The sequence below is a fragment of the Macaca fascicularis genome, chromosome 6 (genome assembly GCF_037993035.2).
Source record: "Macaca fascicularis isolate 582-1 chromosome 6, T2T-MFA8v1.1".
Lineage (NCBI taxonomy): Eukaryota > Metazoa > Chordata > Mammalia > Primates > Cercopithecidae > Macaca > Macaca fascicularis.
In genome coordinates, this window is record NC_088380.1 from 16,723,406 (window position 1) to 16,743,658 (window position 20,253).

The 20,253-nt window shown below is 39.7% G+C and overlaps 1 protein-coding gene across 2 annotated transcripts in view; it reads right to left on the reverse strand.

The window, feature by feature from the left end:
- Positions 1-7,449: 7,449 nt before the first annotated feature.
- The window catches only part of MARCHF11 (membrane associated ring-CH-type finger 11), a 115,359-nt gene continuing 102,555 nt past the window's right edge, over positions 7,450-20,253 (reverse strand). Inside the window, exon 4 of one of the 2 annotated variants that reach the window (XM_005556863.5) lies at positions 7,450-9,574. In XM_005556863.5, coding sequence (XP_005556920.3) covers positions 9,252-9,574 — 323 coding nt within the window. In that variant the 3' untranslated portion in view covers positions 7,450-9,251. The remainder of the gene's footprint in view (positions 9,575-20,253) is intronic. The other variant, XM_073995097.1, reaches the window with a different exon arrangement.

Here is a 20,253-nt window from a genome sequence, read left to right on the forward strand (position 1 = left end):
TGGTATCAACTGTCACCTTGCTGTTCCAGACAGGCCTTCTCTTTCTCAGTTCCCTTCCTTTCCCATCTCCCACCATATTTAAACTTTCAACAATCTCCTCTGATCCAAACTTGCAACAGTCTCCTCTGATCTATATTTCTAGCATATTCATTTATTGATTTAAAAAAATATTTGTTGAGAGTTTACTGTGTGCCAAACATGCTGTGTGCCAGTCATGCTAATAATCAAGGGAGCAGCAATGAACAAAATATAGCCCCAATTTTCATCAAGTTTATGTTCTAGTGGAGGTAAAGAGTAGGAAATAAACATACACTATGTTGGGTGCTGGAAAGTTTTCCAGGGAACGTAAACCAGAGGGAGGGAGCAGAGAGCAGGAGGAAAGCACCATTTCAGAGTGGTCCAAGAGGACTTCATGACAGGAAGGAAGCAAAGTGGTCCATGAGGACATGCAGGCAAGTGTGTTCTAGGTAGAGGGAACAGTGAGCACAGAAGATGCTTTATATGTTTCAAAGCTCGCACAAGCCAGACTGAGCAAGTAAAAGAGTAGTAGGAGCCTAGGTCACAGAGGTAGATCACGTAGGACCTTGTGGGACATTGCAAAGACATTGACTTCATTCTCAGTGAGATGGGACCCCATTCGAGTGTGTTTAAGTAGAGGAATGACATGACTTGATTTATATTCTAAAATGATGACTCTGCTGCTCTGAGCTAGGACTATGGGGAGCAAGAGGAGTGTATTAGTTTTCTGTGGCTGTCATAGGAAAGTACCAATAGTTGGGTGGCTCAAAAAAAATAGACACATTGTTTCACAGTTATGGAGATCAGAAGTCCAAAATCTATGTGTCAGGAGGGCCATGGTCTCTCTGAAGGCTCTAGGGGAACATCCTTTCATGTTGGCTTTGGTGACTGCCAACAGTCTTGGCCCTCAGGGCTTGCAGCTCCCTCCCTCCAATCTCTGCCTCCATCATCACATGTCGCCTTCTCTTGTGTGTCTGTGTCTCTCTGTGTCTCAACCTGGTTTTCTCATAAGAACACCACTCATTGGATTTGGAGCTTATCCTCATCCAGTTTGACTTCATCTTAACTAATTACATAGGCAAAACTCTATTTCCAAATAAGGTCATAGGCTGAGATTCCAGGAAGACATGAATTTTGGAGGAAACACCATTCAACTCAGTACAACTGACGTCAGGGAGCTATTGAGATAGTCCCGCGAGAGATGATGGTGGCTTATACCAGCAAGGGAGGTAATGACTGGTGATTAGATTTGGAAAAAAATGGTAAAGACTGAACTGATAGAATTCACTAGTGGACTGAAGATGGGATACAAAGGAATGAAGGATTTAGGGATGATGCCAAGATTTTTTGGCTTAAGCAACTGTAAGAATGCAATTTCTACTTTCAGAGATGACAGGGGAACAGGTTTTCAAGAAGAAACAAAGAGTTCTGGTTTAGAGAGGTTGAGTATGAAGTACCAGGTCTCCTATTTCAAAGAGAAAATGGAAGCCACCAAGCAGGGCTTCCCTAATTTCCTTCTAACCAAAGCTGTGCACTTACCTGTGACCCTACCCTCGCTCTCCTCCTTCACTTCTGGTTGAAGTTGCAGCTCAAACACTATGCAGGGCTCCAGATCCCACCCTCTCCACCCTCCTCAGGGAGGTTTATCATCCTTACTTATTTACAATTTCAACTCCCATTTAAACATGCTCAGGGAGTTCACATCTTGAAATGAAGGAAGGAGAAACAAATGAATAAAAAATTAAAAAGGAGGAAGAAAAGGAAATCCCACTCTGAGAAACACAGCCACCGCCTACTTGTCACTGTCATTCACAATTAGATTGCAGCTTCTCTCCCACCTGCAATTTCACTGAAACTGCTTCTGTCAAGAGCACCAAGGCCCTCCTTGCTGATAAATGCCACAGGCTTCACAGTCCTGATCTGACTTTTCAGGAACATTTGATACTCTTGACTTGTTTTTGAAGCAGTCTTTCCCCTTGTGGCTTCTAAACATTTAACTCCCTTGGTCTTTCTCCCGACTCTGCACACTCTCTCTCCCCCGCTCCATCCCCACTCCTCCCACAGGTGCTGGTCCCATCTATGTCCCTAACATACAAGATTCTAGCAGCAATCTTGCTCCTAAGCTTTGGACTCACACATCTGATTGCCTCTTGGTCATCTCCACGTTGCTGTCTTATGTGCGCACAAACTCAGCAAAGCCACCAAAGGACATAGGATCATTCTGCCAACTCCTGCTGCCCTGAGCTCCCTGTACCTGGGTCAGCACAGGGGTCCCCCATCCTGCAGATCGCAAGAGACATCTGGGCAGCTCTCCTTGTTTTCTCTCTCTCTGCACCTCTGTATTAGTCTGTTTTCACACTGCAGTTGAAGACATACCTGAGACTGGTAATTTACAAAAGAAAGAGGTTTGTTGAACTTACAGTTCCATGTGGCTGGGGAGGCCTCACAATCATGGCAGAAGGTGAAAGGCACATCTCATGTGTTGGCAGACAAGAGAAGAGAGCTTATGCAGGGAAACTCCCCTTTTTAAAATCATCAGATCTCGTGCGACCTATTAACTATCATGACAACAGCACAGGAGAGACCAGCCCCCATGATTCAATTACCTCCCACCGGGTCCTTCACACACACGTGGGAATTCAAGATGAGATTTGGGTGGGGACAAGCCAAACCGTATCAGTCCCTTGCATGTAAATCGCCAAGTGTTCTGCTCGTCTCTAAATGTGCCTGCTTCCTGTGCACACTCTGTCTGCCTGTTCAGTCAGCCCCCGCTTCTTCAGGTTCTCAGTTTAAAAGGTGACCTCCTTCAGGAGACCCTCCCTGAACCCTCAGTCTCAGTCACTTGTCCTTCCCATGTGCTCTTCCTTGAGTTCTTATTTCTGCAAAACAGCACTTACACCACTCTGTTCTCAATGCCAGTTTACTTGACTCCATTCCCCACATGACCATAAACTTGAAGCCAGCCTGTCTCTTATCCTGTGTTCCTAGCAGCTTCCCCTCCTTTTCACCTCACAGGGTGACTTTTGGGCTCTTGGTCACTGTGCCCCCACCCTTTCCTCATCCCCTCCACGGCTGCTGCTGCTCCTGACTTGTTCCTCATCTTGTGAGGGGAAGCCTCTCCAGCTCATCTAGGGCACTGATCCTCATTAACACACCCAGCAGGAGCCAGCTGGGCCCCACTACGAGCCTCAACAATGGCACTGTGGGGAGAACGCCCCCACCGTGTTTGCCCAAGCCAAGATTAATGAATGAGGATGGGGCTATAGAGAAGGAAGCATCCTGAGAGCTGCAGCTCACAGAAGCAGCCTCATTATAAAGGACTTAGTTGAAGAGTGCTTTTTTTTTTTGCCTTCTGCTGGTCTCCTAATCCATGCTTTGGTTCTTCCTTTTTGGTAAATCCCGACATTCTCAAGATTATCATGGGAAGAGTGTCCTAGTGAGTTTCTACAGCCTCCACCCATTGTTCTCATTGCCACAGCAGCTTCTGCGCAGAGCTCCACAGTCCCAAAGCCCCTGGGCAGCAGTGATGAAGAGCTAACTACACCGCTGTAATAAGATGTTTCTCTCCATGGATCCTCTTGCCCACAGCTGATGCCCCTTCTGAGGTCCAGCAGTTGCCACGAATATCCCTGCTTGATGGGTCCATAGGCAAGATTTTTAAATGCCCAGTTCACCATGACAGATGCATTAAGCTCCCTTCTCTGTACGTATTAGAGCAAACATTTTCCCCCTATTAGTAATATCAGAAAAAGATAATTTCTCCCCTAAAAGCCATGTTGCATGTAGAAAACTCAACAATATGAAAAGTTGCAAGAAAATTTAGTGACTGCTCTCACTTATTTTGGAAAAGACATAGAAAATACTTAATCACACCACTTTGGGAGGCTGAGGCGGGTGGATCACTTGAGGTCAGGAGTTCGAGACCAGCCTGGCAAACATGGTGAAACTCCGTCTTTACAAAAATTAACTGGGCATGGTGTTGGGTGCCTGTAATCCCAGCTACTAGGGAGGCTGAGACTGGAGAATGGCGTGAACCCAGAAGGTGGAGGTTGCAATGAGCCAAGATTGTGCCATTGCATTCCAGCCCGGGCAATAAGAGTGAAACTCTGTATCAAAAAAAAAAAAAAAAAAAAATGATTAAAAAATGCACCACCGAAACTTTATAGGAAACTGTGCATTATTTTCATTCTCCCATTGGCTCCTAGTGTCCTATATTTCCTAGGGAGAAAACATCTTAAAACAACTTTATTTTTTATTTTTATTTTTTCTAGATGGAGTCTGGCTCCATTGCCCAGGTTGGAGTGCCGTAGCTCAATCTTGGCTCACTGCAACCTCCACCTCCTGGGTTCAAGCGATTCTCCTGCCTCAGCCTCTCAAGTAGCTGGGATTACAGGCACCCACCACCACGTCTGGCTAATTTTTGTATTTTTAGTAGAGTTGGAGTTTCACCATATTGGCCAGGTTGGTCTTGAACTCCTGACCTCATGATCCGCCCACTTTGGCCTCCCAAAGTGCTGGGATTACAGTCCTGAGCCACTGCGCCTGACCAAAACAACTTTAAATTCCTTAATGAATTAACCACATAAATCCGTGGTCTATAAAATGGCACCTTTATGACGGAAATGAATTAATCTCTAGGTACCACTGGGGACCAGAACTTTTGAGCTTTGCTACAAATTATAGCATCTGCTGAAATTCTGTATCACCCACACATGATGGAAACATTTTTTCTGAACTGACAAACTGGCACTAAGCTAATTGCCTAAAGTACCTTTTTAAGGTCTTTAACCTATTATTTTTTAACATGTAGAACACCAAATGATTTTTGTATAAATTATGTGATTTATATAAATAATATATATGTATATAATGAAATAATTATATATTACATTGTTATATATTACATTTTATTATGTATTATATAATATTTATTTCATACATAATTTAAAACAAACTTTGCCACATCTTAGTTTATAAAAGGTTGAACTTGGAAAGAGAAGTTTAAAATATCAGATATTTGTAACTGACTGCTATTAAAAGATGTAAGTTAAAACCTAAGCTATACAGAGACATATAGGCAAAGCAATACCCCTGTTTAAAAGTGACATATCAGGCCAGGCGTGGTGCTCACACCTGTAATCCCAGCGTTTTGGGAGGCCCAGTGGGCACATCACTTGAGGCCAGGAGTTCAAGACCAGTCTGGCCAACATGGTGAAACCCTATCTTTACCAAAAATACAAAACACACACACACACACTAGCTGGGCAAGGTAGCCCAAGCCTGTAATTCCAGCTACTCAGGAGGCTGAGGCACAAGAATTGCTTGAACCCAGGAGGCGCAGGTTGCAGTGAGTTGAGATCACTACATTGCACTCCAGCCTGGGCGACAGAATGAGGGTCTGTCTCAGAAAATAATGAATGATGAATGAATGAATGAATGAATGAATGAATAAATAAATAAATAAATCCACATCAGTTGCTAGATGACAAATCCTCCTCCCATACATAGACAAGGGAGGAGGGAGCATTTGTCCATCATCAAAAATAATAGGCCAGGCTAACATTGTTAACTTATGAGGAAAAAGCAGAAAAGAGAAGCAGTCCCAGGCTGAAACAAAAACAACAGAAAGAGCTTGCTTTATTTTGGTTTTAGTTATTGGGATGTATAGAATAAAAAACAAAAACAAAAAAAAATTGAGTCAGTGACGTGGCTCATGTCTGTAATCTCAACACTTTGGGAGGCCGAGGCAGGCAGACGACCTGAGGTCAGGAGTTCAAGACCAGTCTGGCCAACATGGTGAAACCGCATCTCTACTAAAAAATATAAAAATTAGCCAGATGTGGTGGTGGCCGCCTGTAATCCCAGCTACTCAGGAAGCTGAGGCATGAGAATCGCTTGAACCTGGAAGGCAGACGGTACAGTGAGCTGAGATCACACCACTCCACTCCAGCCTGGGTGACAGAGCAAGACTCAGCCTCAAAAAAATATATATACGAAAAATCAGATGATGACATGTATTAAGTGTTTGGGGCTAATAATGGAGAAACTGTCCTCCACTCCACAAAACCTATGATGTGCTTTCCTCTTCATAATGATGCACGTTGCCATCCCCTGGGAGAATGCAAGAAAGCAGCATAGCCCATTTGATGCCCTAGTATTTTTATTGCCTCATTTGAATTTGCAGCAACTAGTGGAGAGAGAACATCCATCTCCCACAAATGACCCTGCTAAATCTTACCACCCACTGCTTGAACACCAGCTTCTATATGAGATTCAGTCCCAGATACCTAAGGTGGGTCATGTCTTCACCTGTGGCCCACAGTCCCCTACAGGAAGCCTCGCCATTACTGGAACATGCCTGTCTTTTACTCTGCAGCTGTTCCACAGTGTTCTCTCCTTGTCTGATTGGCAAGTATTCATTCATGCTTCCAGACCCATGTCCTGTTGGCTCGTCAGAGACACCTTCCCCAGCTGCCTTAGGGCAACTGACAACTCCTCTAGACTGGGACCTCTCTTAGCTCACCTGTATGTTGACACGTATGATGCAGTGCAGCCTATCCCCACACACGGAGTCTTCCTGACAACCTGGCTTGTCCATACCCTGCCACCAACAATGCCCAGCACAGAAAGTGCTCTGTGTCTCTACTACAGATTATTGAAAAGAGACAGGCTGCATACAGCTTCTAAATCTGTATCATATTGAAAACGATTTTGAAAATAATAATTTAAAATATTTCCAACTCATTTCCTTACCATAAATGTTTTTGACATGTATGGCAGCCTGAGTTTGAAATATGGCATTAACTCATATAGCATGATATTAAGCATTTTAATTATTTTAAAGCTCTATTATTTCCATTATCTAAATGCACTCCCCACCCTTGGAGTGTTTCTTCTGAGTTTCTTTTTTTTTTTGAGAGAGGGTCTCACTCTGTTGCCTAGACTGGAGTGTAGTGGTGCAACCTTAGCTCACTGCAAACTCTGCCTCCCAGGCTCAAGCCATTTTCGTACCTCAGCCTCCTGAGTAGCTAGGATTACAGGCACGCACCACCACGCCCAGCTAATTTTTGTATTTTTAGTAGAGATGGATTTCCCCATGTTGGCCAGGCTGGTCTCGAACTCATGACCTCAAATTATCCACCTGCCCCAGCCTAGCAAAGTGCTGGGATTACAAACACGAGCCACCATGCTCCACCTCTTTTGTGTTTCTATGCAATCATTTTCATGGATGGTACATTTTGTTGAGTGGAAATTCTGCCAATTTTTTATTCCAACATTGATTCAGAGTGTGTGTGTGTGTGGTGGGAGCTGTGAAGACAGGATGTAGACAAAAGGTACACTCAAAGGGCAAGGTCTTGGGAAACAGGGAGACTAGGGTGCGTGGTTTTGTTTTTTGTTTTTTTTTTCCTGATGGATATTTCCATCATTCACTTTCCATCATGCAGTCTTGTCTCCAGCCATCTCCACCTCATGCACCCCATACAGTCATTAGAGAAAGCGGGGTTCTCATCCTCTGTCCCTTTTTGTTTTCGAGTGAGTTGATATGCATACAAAGGTGTGCATTAATTCAAAGGGCAGTGGAGCAGTGATAGTCCAATTTGTCTCAAGTCTCTTAGTCCAGTATTTTTAACACAATGCTCTCAATTGTAATGTCAACAGTAACCACAATTATCCTCTATTAAACGTTATGCTGTTGATGATCTGCCTTAGTGATGCAACTGTTCAGGAATCTCACCCAGGACTGTGCTCATGGAACATCGGATTAAAACAAGCAATCAATCAAAGTTTGAAACACTGTTTAACATTCTCACCACCTAAATCTGCCCTTAAATAGTGGCTGAATTTTCCTTCTTTTATGATTCATTCTTCACGTTTCTGCAAATTGTCACATCCTTATCATTTGTGACACAGCTGTTGATTGGAAAAATATTATTTCAAGTTTTGGGAGAATTTGCTATGGAGGAATCACAATTCTATTCTGTGAGGTATTCCATTATATAAACATGAACTATTCTATTATTAATCACCCAAAAGTTATTTTTAGAAAATAGAATGTAAAGCATTTTATTTTATATGATTTAAAATCTAGTCATTAATTACTTCAAACAACCAGCATGTTCAGTTCATGTTTCTAGGGAAAACATCCTTCCTGTCTTCTCATCTGCTCTGTGGTTGTTCATTAAAATGTGCCAATTACCTCCATTAGGTAGATAAGAAGGTAGAAAATCCCCAGGTACCCCTAGTTAGCAACCTGTTCCTGGGGAGTCAATAGCCTCATTCTTCGTCTCCTCTTTTCATTAAAAAAAATACTCATCTAGTGAAAGAAAAAGACTTCTCACTGCTGGCAAACATATTTCATAGAACTTCATTAAACCAAGTTAAAGGATTAGCGTTTAAATGATTTAAGAAGGTATGTAAGGTTTTACCAAAAGAAAATCTAATTAAGATGGTGCTCAAAGAATTCAAGACACTAATAATTAACCGAATTAATTGTGATAGGTCTATCAGAGGGCTATGCAAATGTTAGTCATTATCATTATTGCAGGTACCATGACACGACATTTAGGTGAGCTTTTGGGGTTATAAGTACGCAAGATGCTCTGCTTATGTAACATGTACTGGAGTAAAACTATTTTTATTTCACTCATTTTTATCTTTCTACAAGCTCTCTGTTTCAGAAATTAGATAACAAGACATAAGTCCTAGATCATGCATTCCTGGTGACTGGTTACTTCAACACAGCAAAAAGTCACGCTTCAGTTTGCCAACCAGCACGAGGCACAAGAGCGTCACCTCAGAGCTCCCTGTGTTGCAGAACTGACAGGCACTTTGGAATCTGCCCACAGCGTCCTAAACTCTTGCCCGTTTGTAACAGGTCTGAAAAATTACACACAGAGCAAAAGCTTTCATAAAAATATATTTAAAACAAGCAAGAAAAAATAGTTTTGGCCTTAAGGATAACTTTCATTATTCTTTTAACCAAGTATAGTTAAATTATATGTATAATGATTTCAAGTACCAACTTACAAAAGATGTGACAAACCAGACAACGAAGAACAAGAAGACTCTTTTTCTCAGAAAAAAATGTATTTGCAATTCAAATGTTCATATAAAAAGCATAAATCTTAAAAAGTTCATAGATGTGTTTTTAGAAGTGCTATGGTTTTGCCATTCATTGCAATTACATTCCAAAATGTGCAGGGCGGTCCACACTGCATCATCTTATGCTTTTGTCACACTGAAGTCACTCTCATCACGACCTCCCCCGAGCTGTTATCTTCTGATAAGTCTTCATGAGGCCTCATCCGATTGAACAGGTGCAATAACACGTAGCCACACTGAAACCTCGGCGAGGTTAACTGAGTTGGGTGGACCAAGTTTCTGTTCCGCAGAGCTGTCAATGGCAACCACAAAGTCCTACTTGTGGAAGACTCTCCCCGGCTGCTTTCTTCGATGTCTGTGGCTTTGTCATAATTTAACACATCCCAGTGCAAATTCACAGCTCGCCAGCGCTTAAACACTCTGTAAACTGCAGCTCCTTCGTGAACGATGAGACCTAAAATTTGAGGAAATAAAAAAAAACAAAAAGACTGGTGACAATCCAAGGTTGGGAGCGTTATTTTGTATACTAGTAAGGGATCCAAAAATAGTTATGTTATTCATCATCAGCAAAAATATGGTATTCTGTCTGCTCAAATGTTATGGCTAATGGCAAGTTACTACCCATATGACACAGAAATAATCCATTTTTGAAGAGTAAGAGTACATTAATATGTAGAGAATCAAGCTATGGCAGATATAATTTCCTTGCTCCATCATGGCTCAGATTTTGCCTTGGGCACTTATATTGCCTTAGGAGAATCATTAGGTTCATTTATGGATTTAACACATAGTCTTGAGTGCCTATTGTGTGGCCAAGCAATGTATTAGAGGCTTGAACCCAGCGGGCAATTTAATTTGAGAAAGAGACAGATGTTAAGGTCGTTACAGATACTAAGGTTACTGTTTCCCCAGTTCCTAAAACAATGCCTGACCCACAGTAAAAACCATATAAATTTTGTTATTTGTATTCTCCTCAACAATTCAACAAAATGTATTGAACAGTTACTTTAGAGCTTTATGAATATTATCCCATGTAGTACTCATCATAGCCATATAAAGTAAGTACTAGCACTTCCTCCGTTGGATAAACAAGGAAACCAAGCCTTGGGGATGCTCAGAAACTTGCTCAAAAACATACAACTAGTAGCAGTGGAGAGCAGGGATTCAAAAACAGGCAGGCTGGCTCCGGGGTCCTTGTTCTTTGTTGCTATAAAGTGAATCGGCTCTTTCCACGTTTCTGAGACAGACTCTTAGGAAAATAAAGTAATACAGCAAACTTGGAAACCGTTAAGTCAGACAGAATGCACTAGCACATGTGCCATCTCCACTATCCACTCCAGATCTGTCACGCACCCTGCATTTCACACATCTACATTTCAGCATGTAGTCCAAAGGCTTTTGAATTTGTGATCCCTCACAAAAAAGTAGTCCCTGGGGAAGGTCTCTCAGATAGAGAAGTGAGGAAGAGCTCTTCTCTTTGAGGAGGCTGAAAGTCCACTGAAGTTGGTGGAGAGAGCAATCAATAGTCTTTGGTAGATGAAGTACGGCATGTGAGCAGAGCATGTCAGCTGGCACAACCACGTTTTAATGATAAATTTAAAAATGAGCAGATCCCATCTTTTAGCAGTTAGACCTTTGGGTATATGCCCTAGAGAAACTCTCACAAATGTGAACAAGGAAGCAAGTTAAAAAATGTTTAATTGCCTGTATTTGAAGGAAAAAACTTCAAGGCATCCCAACGGTCTATCCTCAGAAGAATGGACAAATTGTACGTAGAACCAAGGGATAAGAGTAATGAGATAAAAGGAAATATTGTCATATGCATTAATGTGGATACCTCTGAAACCATAATGACAATTCCAAAGTCACAATGAAAAAATTAAAGTTTCAGAAAGAAACAATGGCAGTGAATAAATACTATCCATTTTAATGAAGATACATATATAGATGGTAGACATATAAAAGCATGGATGAGAATAATAACCACTAAATTCATGGTAGTGAGGAAGGAAGGAAAGAAACAAAATTGGGAAGTGGCTTCAAAGAGGGTTTCAACATTTGGGTGTCCCAAATGTTGCATTTTTAAAACTGGGTGGTGGAGATATTAATGCTCAACATATTATTCTGTGTATTTATGGTGACTGAATAATTCACAATTTCAAAAATAACAGAGAATTTATTAGAAAAGTTCATCTAAAGTGGATTTGGGGAGTTGGGGAGACAGTAAGGAGGTCACTGCATTTACGTGAAGAACAGAGTGATAGCAGTAAGGATACGACAGAGAAATAAAGTAATAAATTCCCAGGAAAAACTGACAGGAACTGTAACAGGAACTGTAACGGAAGAAAGGGGGAAAAACTCAGTCCCATGTTTTTAAGGCTGGAGGAATGGGTAATTGAAAGATTGGTAATCACCTTCCCATAAGTACAATGAGGTAAGTGTTTTGAGCATGTTTTTCTTGGAGAGACTATTACATTTTTTTGACAGATAAAACAATGCCAGGTGGGTGACAGGGATACCCAGTCCTTGAAAAATGACGCCTACCTAATGTCAAAACTTAAGTTTTGCATTAGTCTCTCACCAGGAGATAAATTTCTGATACATGTGACTTACAAGCATTCCGAAGATATTAATATAGGTTACAAAAAAAATGCATGTGCTCTAACAAGCAAACACATCTTAAGTCCAGTTATTATATATGACCAAAATAATAAGGAGAAATGTAAAATTCTATTTGTCATAACAATTTCAAATAATTGTTTTTATCAACTTCTTTTTTCCAAAGGAATAATCAAGTTGACCTAACTGACCAGATATTTTCAGGAAACATCCAGAATGAAAAGTCAATACTATCAGATTTTAATTGGTGGTTCTATTATTAGCTTTCTGAATTCTCCATGGTCAATAATTTAACATTTCGGGTTCAATTTTTCCTCCTTAAAATAAAATTGGAATACCTAATCTTTACATTCAGCCAGGCAACATAGAGATAAATTGGAATTCATCAACTATAAAGCCCTCACATTTCTTCTGGGATGGTAACTCTATAAATACAAGACACTATTATTAATTAAAAATCAATAGTGAATCTATGTGGTGGGGAACACATATTCGCACTAATCACAAAACAATTACAGCCTGAGACAGGTTCATTCTGGGTAAGTGCAGCGATGGAGGGTGCAGGAGCACAGCTTCACCAGAGGAAACCATTGACTTTGCAAGAGCCTATTCTTTTTTTTATTGATTTCCTTTGCAAGGCCAGAAATCAGATCACTTACTAGAGCTTAAAGTCACTTTCCGGGAATATATTCCTGGTAGCTCTTTTCTAAATACATAAATCTAATCAATATGCAGAAATAAATCCCACAGGTCTTTATAGTACATTTTGAACCAAATTTAGAGAGAGAACTACTTGAAGTTTTCATGAAGACGCAGTCCTTTTGAATTTCCAGTTCCCTGGGCTGCTTTTTAATTGCCGCAGGTTATGAATGATGTTTAGATTCTGTTTTATTCCCCACGAGCATTCAGAATTACTCCTTGGCTTCTGCAAGCTCAGATTTTACTGAAATGCAACGAATTCCATTCCCATCCCCAAGGCTGTTCTCTGTAACGTGCATTTTTTCCCCTTTTTCTTCAAATGCTGTGGAGTTACAGCAAATGCCTTTTGTGCTAGTGGTTACCAGGTGTGACTACTACGATCGGCAAAGCCAGGGTAAGGATTCATTCAACTCTGGCTCATTCTGTTGAAAATCCAGCTTTTAAAAACTCTATTAGTATGCTTTCTTACTGATGATCAAATGAATTGTCACCTTGACATTTCAGGTCATTTGCGAACAGACTGACATACTTTTTCATCTGAGTCACTAAGCCTACATGAAGCGAAAAGCGATGATCACTTCTATAAAATGTAAATACTAAATATTTTAGGATACTCGCTACATTATTAACAGCGTGGATATAAAAAAATGTGATTCATAGGACTTAAGGTTTGTAGAGTTGAGGAGTATGTGCATGTGTGTGTGTGGTTGGTTGGTTGGTTGGTTGGTTTTTGTCATTTTCTTACTGGTAATGTTTAACTGGAGTATCACCTTACTGAAGTGTAAAGAAACATTTTTGTTAGAGATTAATCTTGAAAAAGCAGGCTTAAATAATTTCTGGTTTCATTGAATAAACAGTTTTTAATATAAGCAAAATAAAATCTAAATTTTGAAGTGGTGTGTTACTTGAAATTCCTTCTGGTATTAGGCTATTTACCCAAATAGGTGATGGGGAAGGCTACCAAGGTACATATGCTCACATGCTCCATGCTCGTGCACACACACACACACACACACACACACACCATTTGTCTATGTTTACTTTAACATATGAAATGTTATAATTAATAGAGACTTACAAAATTTATGATCAATTACAAATTTTACCTTGTATTAATTACTAAACCACTGGTCAAAAAATTTGATATTGTGTTACAGTCTCAGTTTTTGTTTGGATAAGTCTGGTTGTTTTTTATAACTCATAACATAAATTTGTATCGAGAACCTATTCTGTGCCAAATTCTGTGCTAAGAGCTTTACATGCACAATTTTCATTTAATCTTGACTGCACCTATACAAATAGGTACTTGTTTGTTTGTTTGTTTGTTTGAGATGGAGTCTCGCTCTGTTGCCCAGGCTGGAGTGCAGTGGTGCAATCTCGGCTCACTGCAAGCTCCACCTCCCAGGTTCACGCCATTCTCCTGCCTCAGCCTCCCAAGTAGCTGGGACTAACAAATACAAACAGGTACTAGTTTTAAACAATGTTACAGTTGAGAAAATTCAGACCCAGAGAGCTGTCCAACATCATGAAGACAGAAGAATCAGAGCTGAGAGTGGAACCCAAATTTGTTCAAAATGTAAACCTCAAGTGCTACAGTCCCATCCATCCTAAATCTCCAAAGTATAGAAGTCTCTTCTAATCACAGAATAACCAAATAAAACAGGTTACTATGGACTAAACATTTGTGTCCCCAGATGAATTCATATGTTGAAGCACTAATTTCCAGCGTGATGGTATTTGGAAGTGAGGCTTCTGGGAGGTAATCAGGGTTCGATGAGATTGTGAGCGTGGGGCCTGCACGATGGGATTAATGTCCTTACAACAAACAGAATATACATTAGTGCTCTCTCGCTCTCTCTCTTTGTGTGTGTGTGTGTGTGTGTGTGTGTGTGTACATACACCAAGGAAAGGCCATGTGAGAGCATAACAGGGAGACGGTGGTCTGCAAATCAGAAAGAGAGCCTTCAGCAGACACCAGATACGTTGCTGGCCAAATATCTGCCACAAGTTGTGTTATTTAGCTTTCCCAAGGGTCATTTTGATTGAACAGCACACAGAGTTTTGCCTTGCGCTCCTTTGTGGTTTCATCAGGGGCTTGCATTTCCTGGGAGGACTGGGGGTGAATGTGGCTTCCCAGGCAAAGCTCTCATCATCTACAGTGTTGTTTTCAAAAAGCCTTGCCAACTCTTTCCTCTCTGTGAGTGGGAAGGGAGGGGAGGGGAGGGAGTGGCTGCTTCACCTGCACTCCTAGAGGTATAATAATGTCAGTGACACACAAGGATGGTAAAGATGGAAACTAACTGTATAAACTTTGCTTACCTCACAAACTCCAGAACTTAATTTACTCAAGTTTTAAATGAGAGTGATGCAGTTTACCTACAGTCTCAGTACATCTCATATATGTATACACCCAAACTCTATAATACATAGATACAACCCCATGTCATTCTGAGAAGTCAGTGTGCACAGGAAGCAAATTGGGACTTTGGGCTCTGTTTAATCCCATGTGCTAGAAGAGCATTTTAGAACCCATCTAATAAACTGGTGCCACTTTTGACTCCTTAATTTCTGCTGCTACTTGGTGAAAGCCAGAGCATGGTTGCTTCAAAGAGGATTAATCAAACGAGGCTGTGGCCCAAGACACCCTTTGTTGTGATGATCTCTGCTAGAATATAATACAAGGCATGAATCCTCCTGACACTGTTTCTTAATCTGCCCCAAACTTAAATGTCCAGGAGTTGTGGAAACTTAGATGTGAGTGTAGAGGTAATCACTTTAAAAGTCACTAATCTATTGCTGGGTCTTGTTAATACGCATCAAACAATAACCATAAGTCATGGTTACTTTCGTATGTACAGAATTTTTTTTTGTTGGATTGAACTATATATGAAGCTATAGACAGATAACTGTATGTGAACTATAAATAAATATAATGTAAAGTAATATATATTACTATATAATAATATATATAGAACTATATCTGAATATATTTTCAAAACATGCAAAAAATAAAATGTAAAGATATAAAGACTGAAAGATATACACATGTCATCACAAAAGTTACTAAGCTCACAAAACAAAGGTGTCATAAATTGATATCCTAAAACCCAGATATCTGGGAACTGCAATGTCTTAATTATATATGAGCATTTTGTGAATATGCATCTCCACTGTTGTCCATATAAAAACAAATAATGTAAAAGAGTAGCCCACATAAAATGTACTTACAAACTGTACCCTAGAACAGATGGACTTAATAGATATTTCTAAAACATTCTACCCAACAACTGCAGAACATACATTTCTTTCATCAGCACATGGAACATCCTCCAAGATAGACCATATGATAGGCCACAGAACAAGTCTCAACAAATTTAAGAAAGAAAATGAAATCATATCAAGTACTGTCTCAGACCACAGCGGAATAAAATGGGAAGTCAATTCCAAAAGGAATACTCAAAACCATACAAATACATAAAGATTAAATAACCTGCTCCTGAATGATTGTTGAGTCACAATGAAATACAGACAGAAATTTAAAAATTCTGTGAACTGAACAATAATATTGACACAAGCTATCAAAACCTCTGGGACACAAAGTGGTCCTAAGAGGAAAGTTCATAGCATTAAATGCCTACATCAACAAGTCTGAAAGAGAATAAATAGGCAATCTAAGGTCACACCTCAACGAACTAGAGAACAAACAAAAACCCAAACCCAGCAGAAGAAAAGAAATAACCAAGATGAGAACAGAAGTAAATGAAACTGAAACAAAAATACAAAAGATAAATGAAACAAAAAGCTGATTCTTTGAAAAGATAAATAACATTGATAGACCATTAGCGAGATTAACCAAGATATGTTGGTTTTTCTATTGTTGACTATAAATAGTATAGAGCTTTGCTCTTCTCAGAATGACCTAGAACCATGTAAAATTCATAGAACCAGGTTGAGAACAGCATGTTGATCATCACAGCTCAAGGGCTCAAATACAGATGCATCATTACCATTGATAAAATAAAATCCTCTGTGCAAGAAACATGATAGGGACAATGAATTATTGTGAAACTTACCATGACAAAAAACCCTTGACACGAAGGGGTTGGCTAATTTCTAAATATTGATGATCCAACTCACCTCACCACCAAGTAGATAAAAGCACACAGGAAGAAATGATCAATGCAATAATGAAGATCCTAATGATGTCAGAGTTTCTCCAAGAGCACACACAAGAAAATCAGTGTTCATTCTATGACACTGCCACTGTCTATGTCCTCCTGTATGCTTCATGAAGTCTGCGGCTATCGGCCTGGACGCAAAAAGCACATCTGTGCTGGATCTGCAAAGCTGATGACACCACTGCTTGGAAGAACAAGATGGCAAAGTCCAATTGTCAGATGGAGTCTCATCTTTTACTAATTGGCAGTGAATGAAGCACACCCTTTTCTGAAAGGTTCTGACACAGGTTAAATTTGTCCTTGTCTTGCCATCCCTGTTTTAGTTAATGACCATCTCCCATGTCAATTAAACCAGAAGCCTAGGAGACACCACGACTCCTCTCTCCTCTTGCACAAACTTCTGTTGATTCTGTCTTCTTGGCAAACCTGAGCTGAAAGCATAAGACGGACAATTTCCTGGAATGCCGGCTCTTACATTTGCACAATGAAGTATTAATTATGCTTCAAGATCCAGATTCTCTCATAATTTCTTCTCTGATGTACTCAAATAAAATAAATCTTTTCCTCCTTCTACTGCCCACCACTCTACACAGGAAATATCCGCACTGATTTCCTTAATACCTGTACTATAACAATTTGCTTCTATGCCTGAAATTCCTAATCATATGTGTGCTCCCTGACAACAGAACCATGTCTTATTTGCTTTTGGGAACCTGTTCCTATCTTAATATCCAGGTCAAAACTCAGTCTTTGCTGAAAGAGAGGGGGAGAGAGAGAGAGGAGAGTAGCCATCACTGGGATCTAAGGGGTCACGAGGAATGCCTTAATCCAGTTGTGACTGCTCTATGAAAATAGAAAAGGATCTATGAAAATAGAAAGGAAAATAGAAAAGGATTGTTCTTTGAAAGGTTAAAGTAATATTTGCAGATGCCAAAGAAACAGAGACAGGCAGTTCAGGATGAGACTGGAAAAGAGTTTAGGGATTGGGGCCCATAGCTCATGAGTGGGTTTTGGTCTTGGGGGTAATGGTGGTGAGGGGAAAATACGGGCAGAGGACATGGCCAGGGCAAAAGAACTAAAATTCTTTAAAAGGATCTGTGTTCAGCCCCAGCAAACTGTAGCTGCCTCCCCCACTATCTTGCTGGCCAGGTCATCAAATGTTGGCCTGTATCAATCACAAACTGAGATATTGGGCTGTGCCCAGGCCTAAAGCCTAGGAGACAGGTATGGATTCCTCCCTGCTATTTCAAGCAAAATAGAGTGAGTAAAAGGAAACTGTCCATTCCTCTGACCTCTTGCTTTCCTAAGAAGCCAATGAATCAATCACTCATTGAACTGATTTTTAAAATTCCTTGTAGATGGGAGTATCTCCTGATCTTTTGATTAGTAACCCTGGAGCACAAACCCACTATTGGCACATTTAAAGAATATTTCTCAAAAGCTGTGAAGGCTATATATTATAAAAAATATGGTGTATCCTTTTATCAATTTTTTAAAAAAATTGATTAACAGAACTCATAGGAGAGAAAAATTGTTATATTATCTAAGTTTCTTCCCTGCGGTGCTCAAGAAAAAAATAATGGATATATTTGTTTTCAATAAAAGAAATAAAGGAACAGTCCAATACTTCTATAGAAAATAAATATCATAAAGATATCCCAGAATTCTCCTATAATTGGTGGAATGGACTGGAATCAGTTAAATTTTAGTTGAATGAAGTTTCAATTTTGTCTCTCAATTCTTGGACAGATGAAATACCCTGCAGCAAAAGGGGAGCATCATGTATCACAGGAGTAAGAACGTCAAGAGCCTGGTGGACAAGCACAGTCACTGAATTTCAAAATTAAAAAGTAGTGGATGTAATTTAATCCAACCCTCTCACTTTGGGGAATGAGAACTCTGAGACCCAGATAAGTGATGCAGGGTGGCTTGCTCAGGGGTCTGTACCCAGGAAGTGTCTGAGCCCAGAATCACAGCCAGACACAGGATGCCTGTGTGCTTGCTCTGCAGCAACTCAGACCTTATGAGCCATCCTTGGCCAAAGCCAGTCATCACCGGTGTTTCCTCAGCCTGTGAAATGGCCAGAGGCCAGAGTGATATTACACTGACTATGAAGGAGATGATAGCATTAAAATCTCTTTTCGGTAACAGCAAAGGCTGAGATGGGTAAATTTTTCTCTGGTCTTTATCCTAAAGGGTACATTGCAGCATTTGGATAGGGCATACAAGGATTACAGCAATCTTCACAATTTATGAATATAAATAACTCTGCAACCTGATTCAATGAAAACTGTATTTGACTTAAAAAGCCTATCAGTGTCTATCTTCTGTGTTAATTTAAGGTTTTAGCATGGGGAATTGCTTTGGTAGATTTCCATTTGTTTCCCACACTCTAGTATACGGACTAAAGCCAGTTCTTAGAAAGAGACTTTCTAAGAACTTTCTAAGAGACTTGGTGGGCTTTTCCTAGTGGCAAGTGAAAATAAATACAACTAATTTTCTATTTTTTCTCCAATGGATAAACTGTCTACTGCAAACTCACAAAAAATGATTTTAATAATTTTCAAAGTAAACCATACACATATTTGTTGTTCTATTTTGGGGAGTGAAAATAATATTTTTAAAGATCTAAACTGAAACGTCAAATTAAAACCTGTTTATCTTTATGACTAGTAATAGGCTATTTCATTTTTGTTGGCTTCATTTTTCACTTCTCTTAAATCCTACAGGAAGAAGGCAAAAATTCCAAACAGAAACTACCTAAGTATAATTATAATAATAAATAATAAGTATAAAGTAAATCTAAGTATAATTAAAATTTGTAACTCTTCTATTTCATCGCATGACATCAGTAAGGTGCTTATAATTAAAAATATTAATGAAATTTTTAACCTGAATATACAAATGCTCAGACAGTAGTTTCCTTAATATAGTAAGAAAATTCAAGATTGGGATGTGATTCTTTACACAGATAATTCTTATTAAGAAATTGTTTCACTCAGAATGGTGGGAAGAGAGAAAAAGGCTTTTGGTATAGTGTATTCCATGTTTTCCATTGCCCTTACTAATGTTTCCATTTGTTTTGGACTCTATTAATTTAAAATAAATGAATATTTTGGGCTTTCAAGGGAAATTTTTTCTCCATTTCTGATCTAAAATCAGTTCATCTGTTATTTAAAAACATATTTACTCCCTACACCATGTCTTAGGTGTTTGAGACAGTAATTTAAATAGCTTCACTTTATTGTTTATATAGAAAACATTTTGTAAGTTCTTCAAGTTATTCAAGCTCAGCATATAAAGAGGGGTTTTTACCAAACAATAAACAGAATTACGTGGGTCACCTTACTCATTACACAGGCTCTGGAGTGACAGGGTCTGGGTTCTTATTTTGGGTCCTGCTCGCCATCTGTTTGATCTTGGGGAAATTGCTCCATCGCTTTCTCATCTCTCAGATGAGAATGATAACAGTATCTATGCCTCCTAAGATGGTTGTGAAAATTAAGTGGGAAAATCGAGGTGAAGTGCTTAGAATGTTGCCCGGATCACAGTAAACACAATCTTAGACATCACTGGAGATGCATTTTAAAAAACCCTAAGTCAAATTCTTTCCTCGGAAGCAGCTGAAAACATCTAT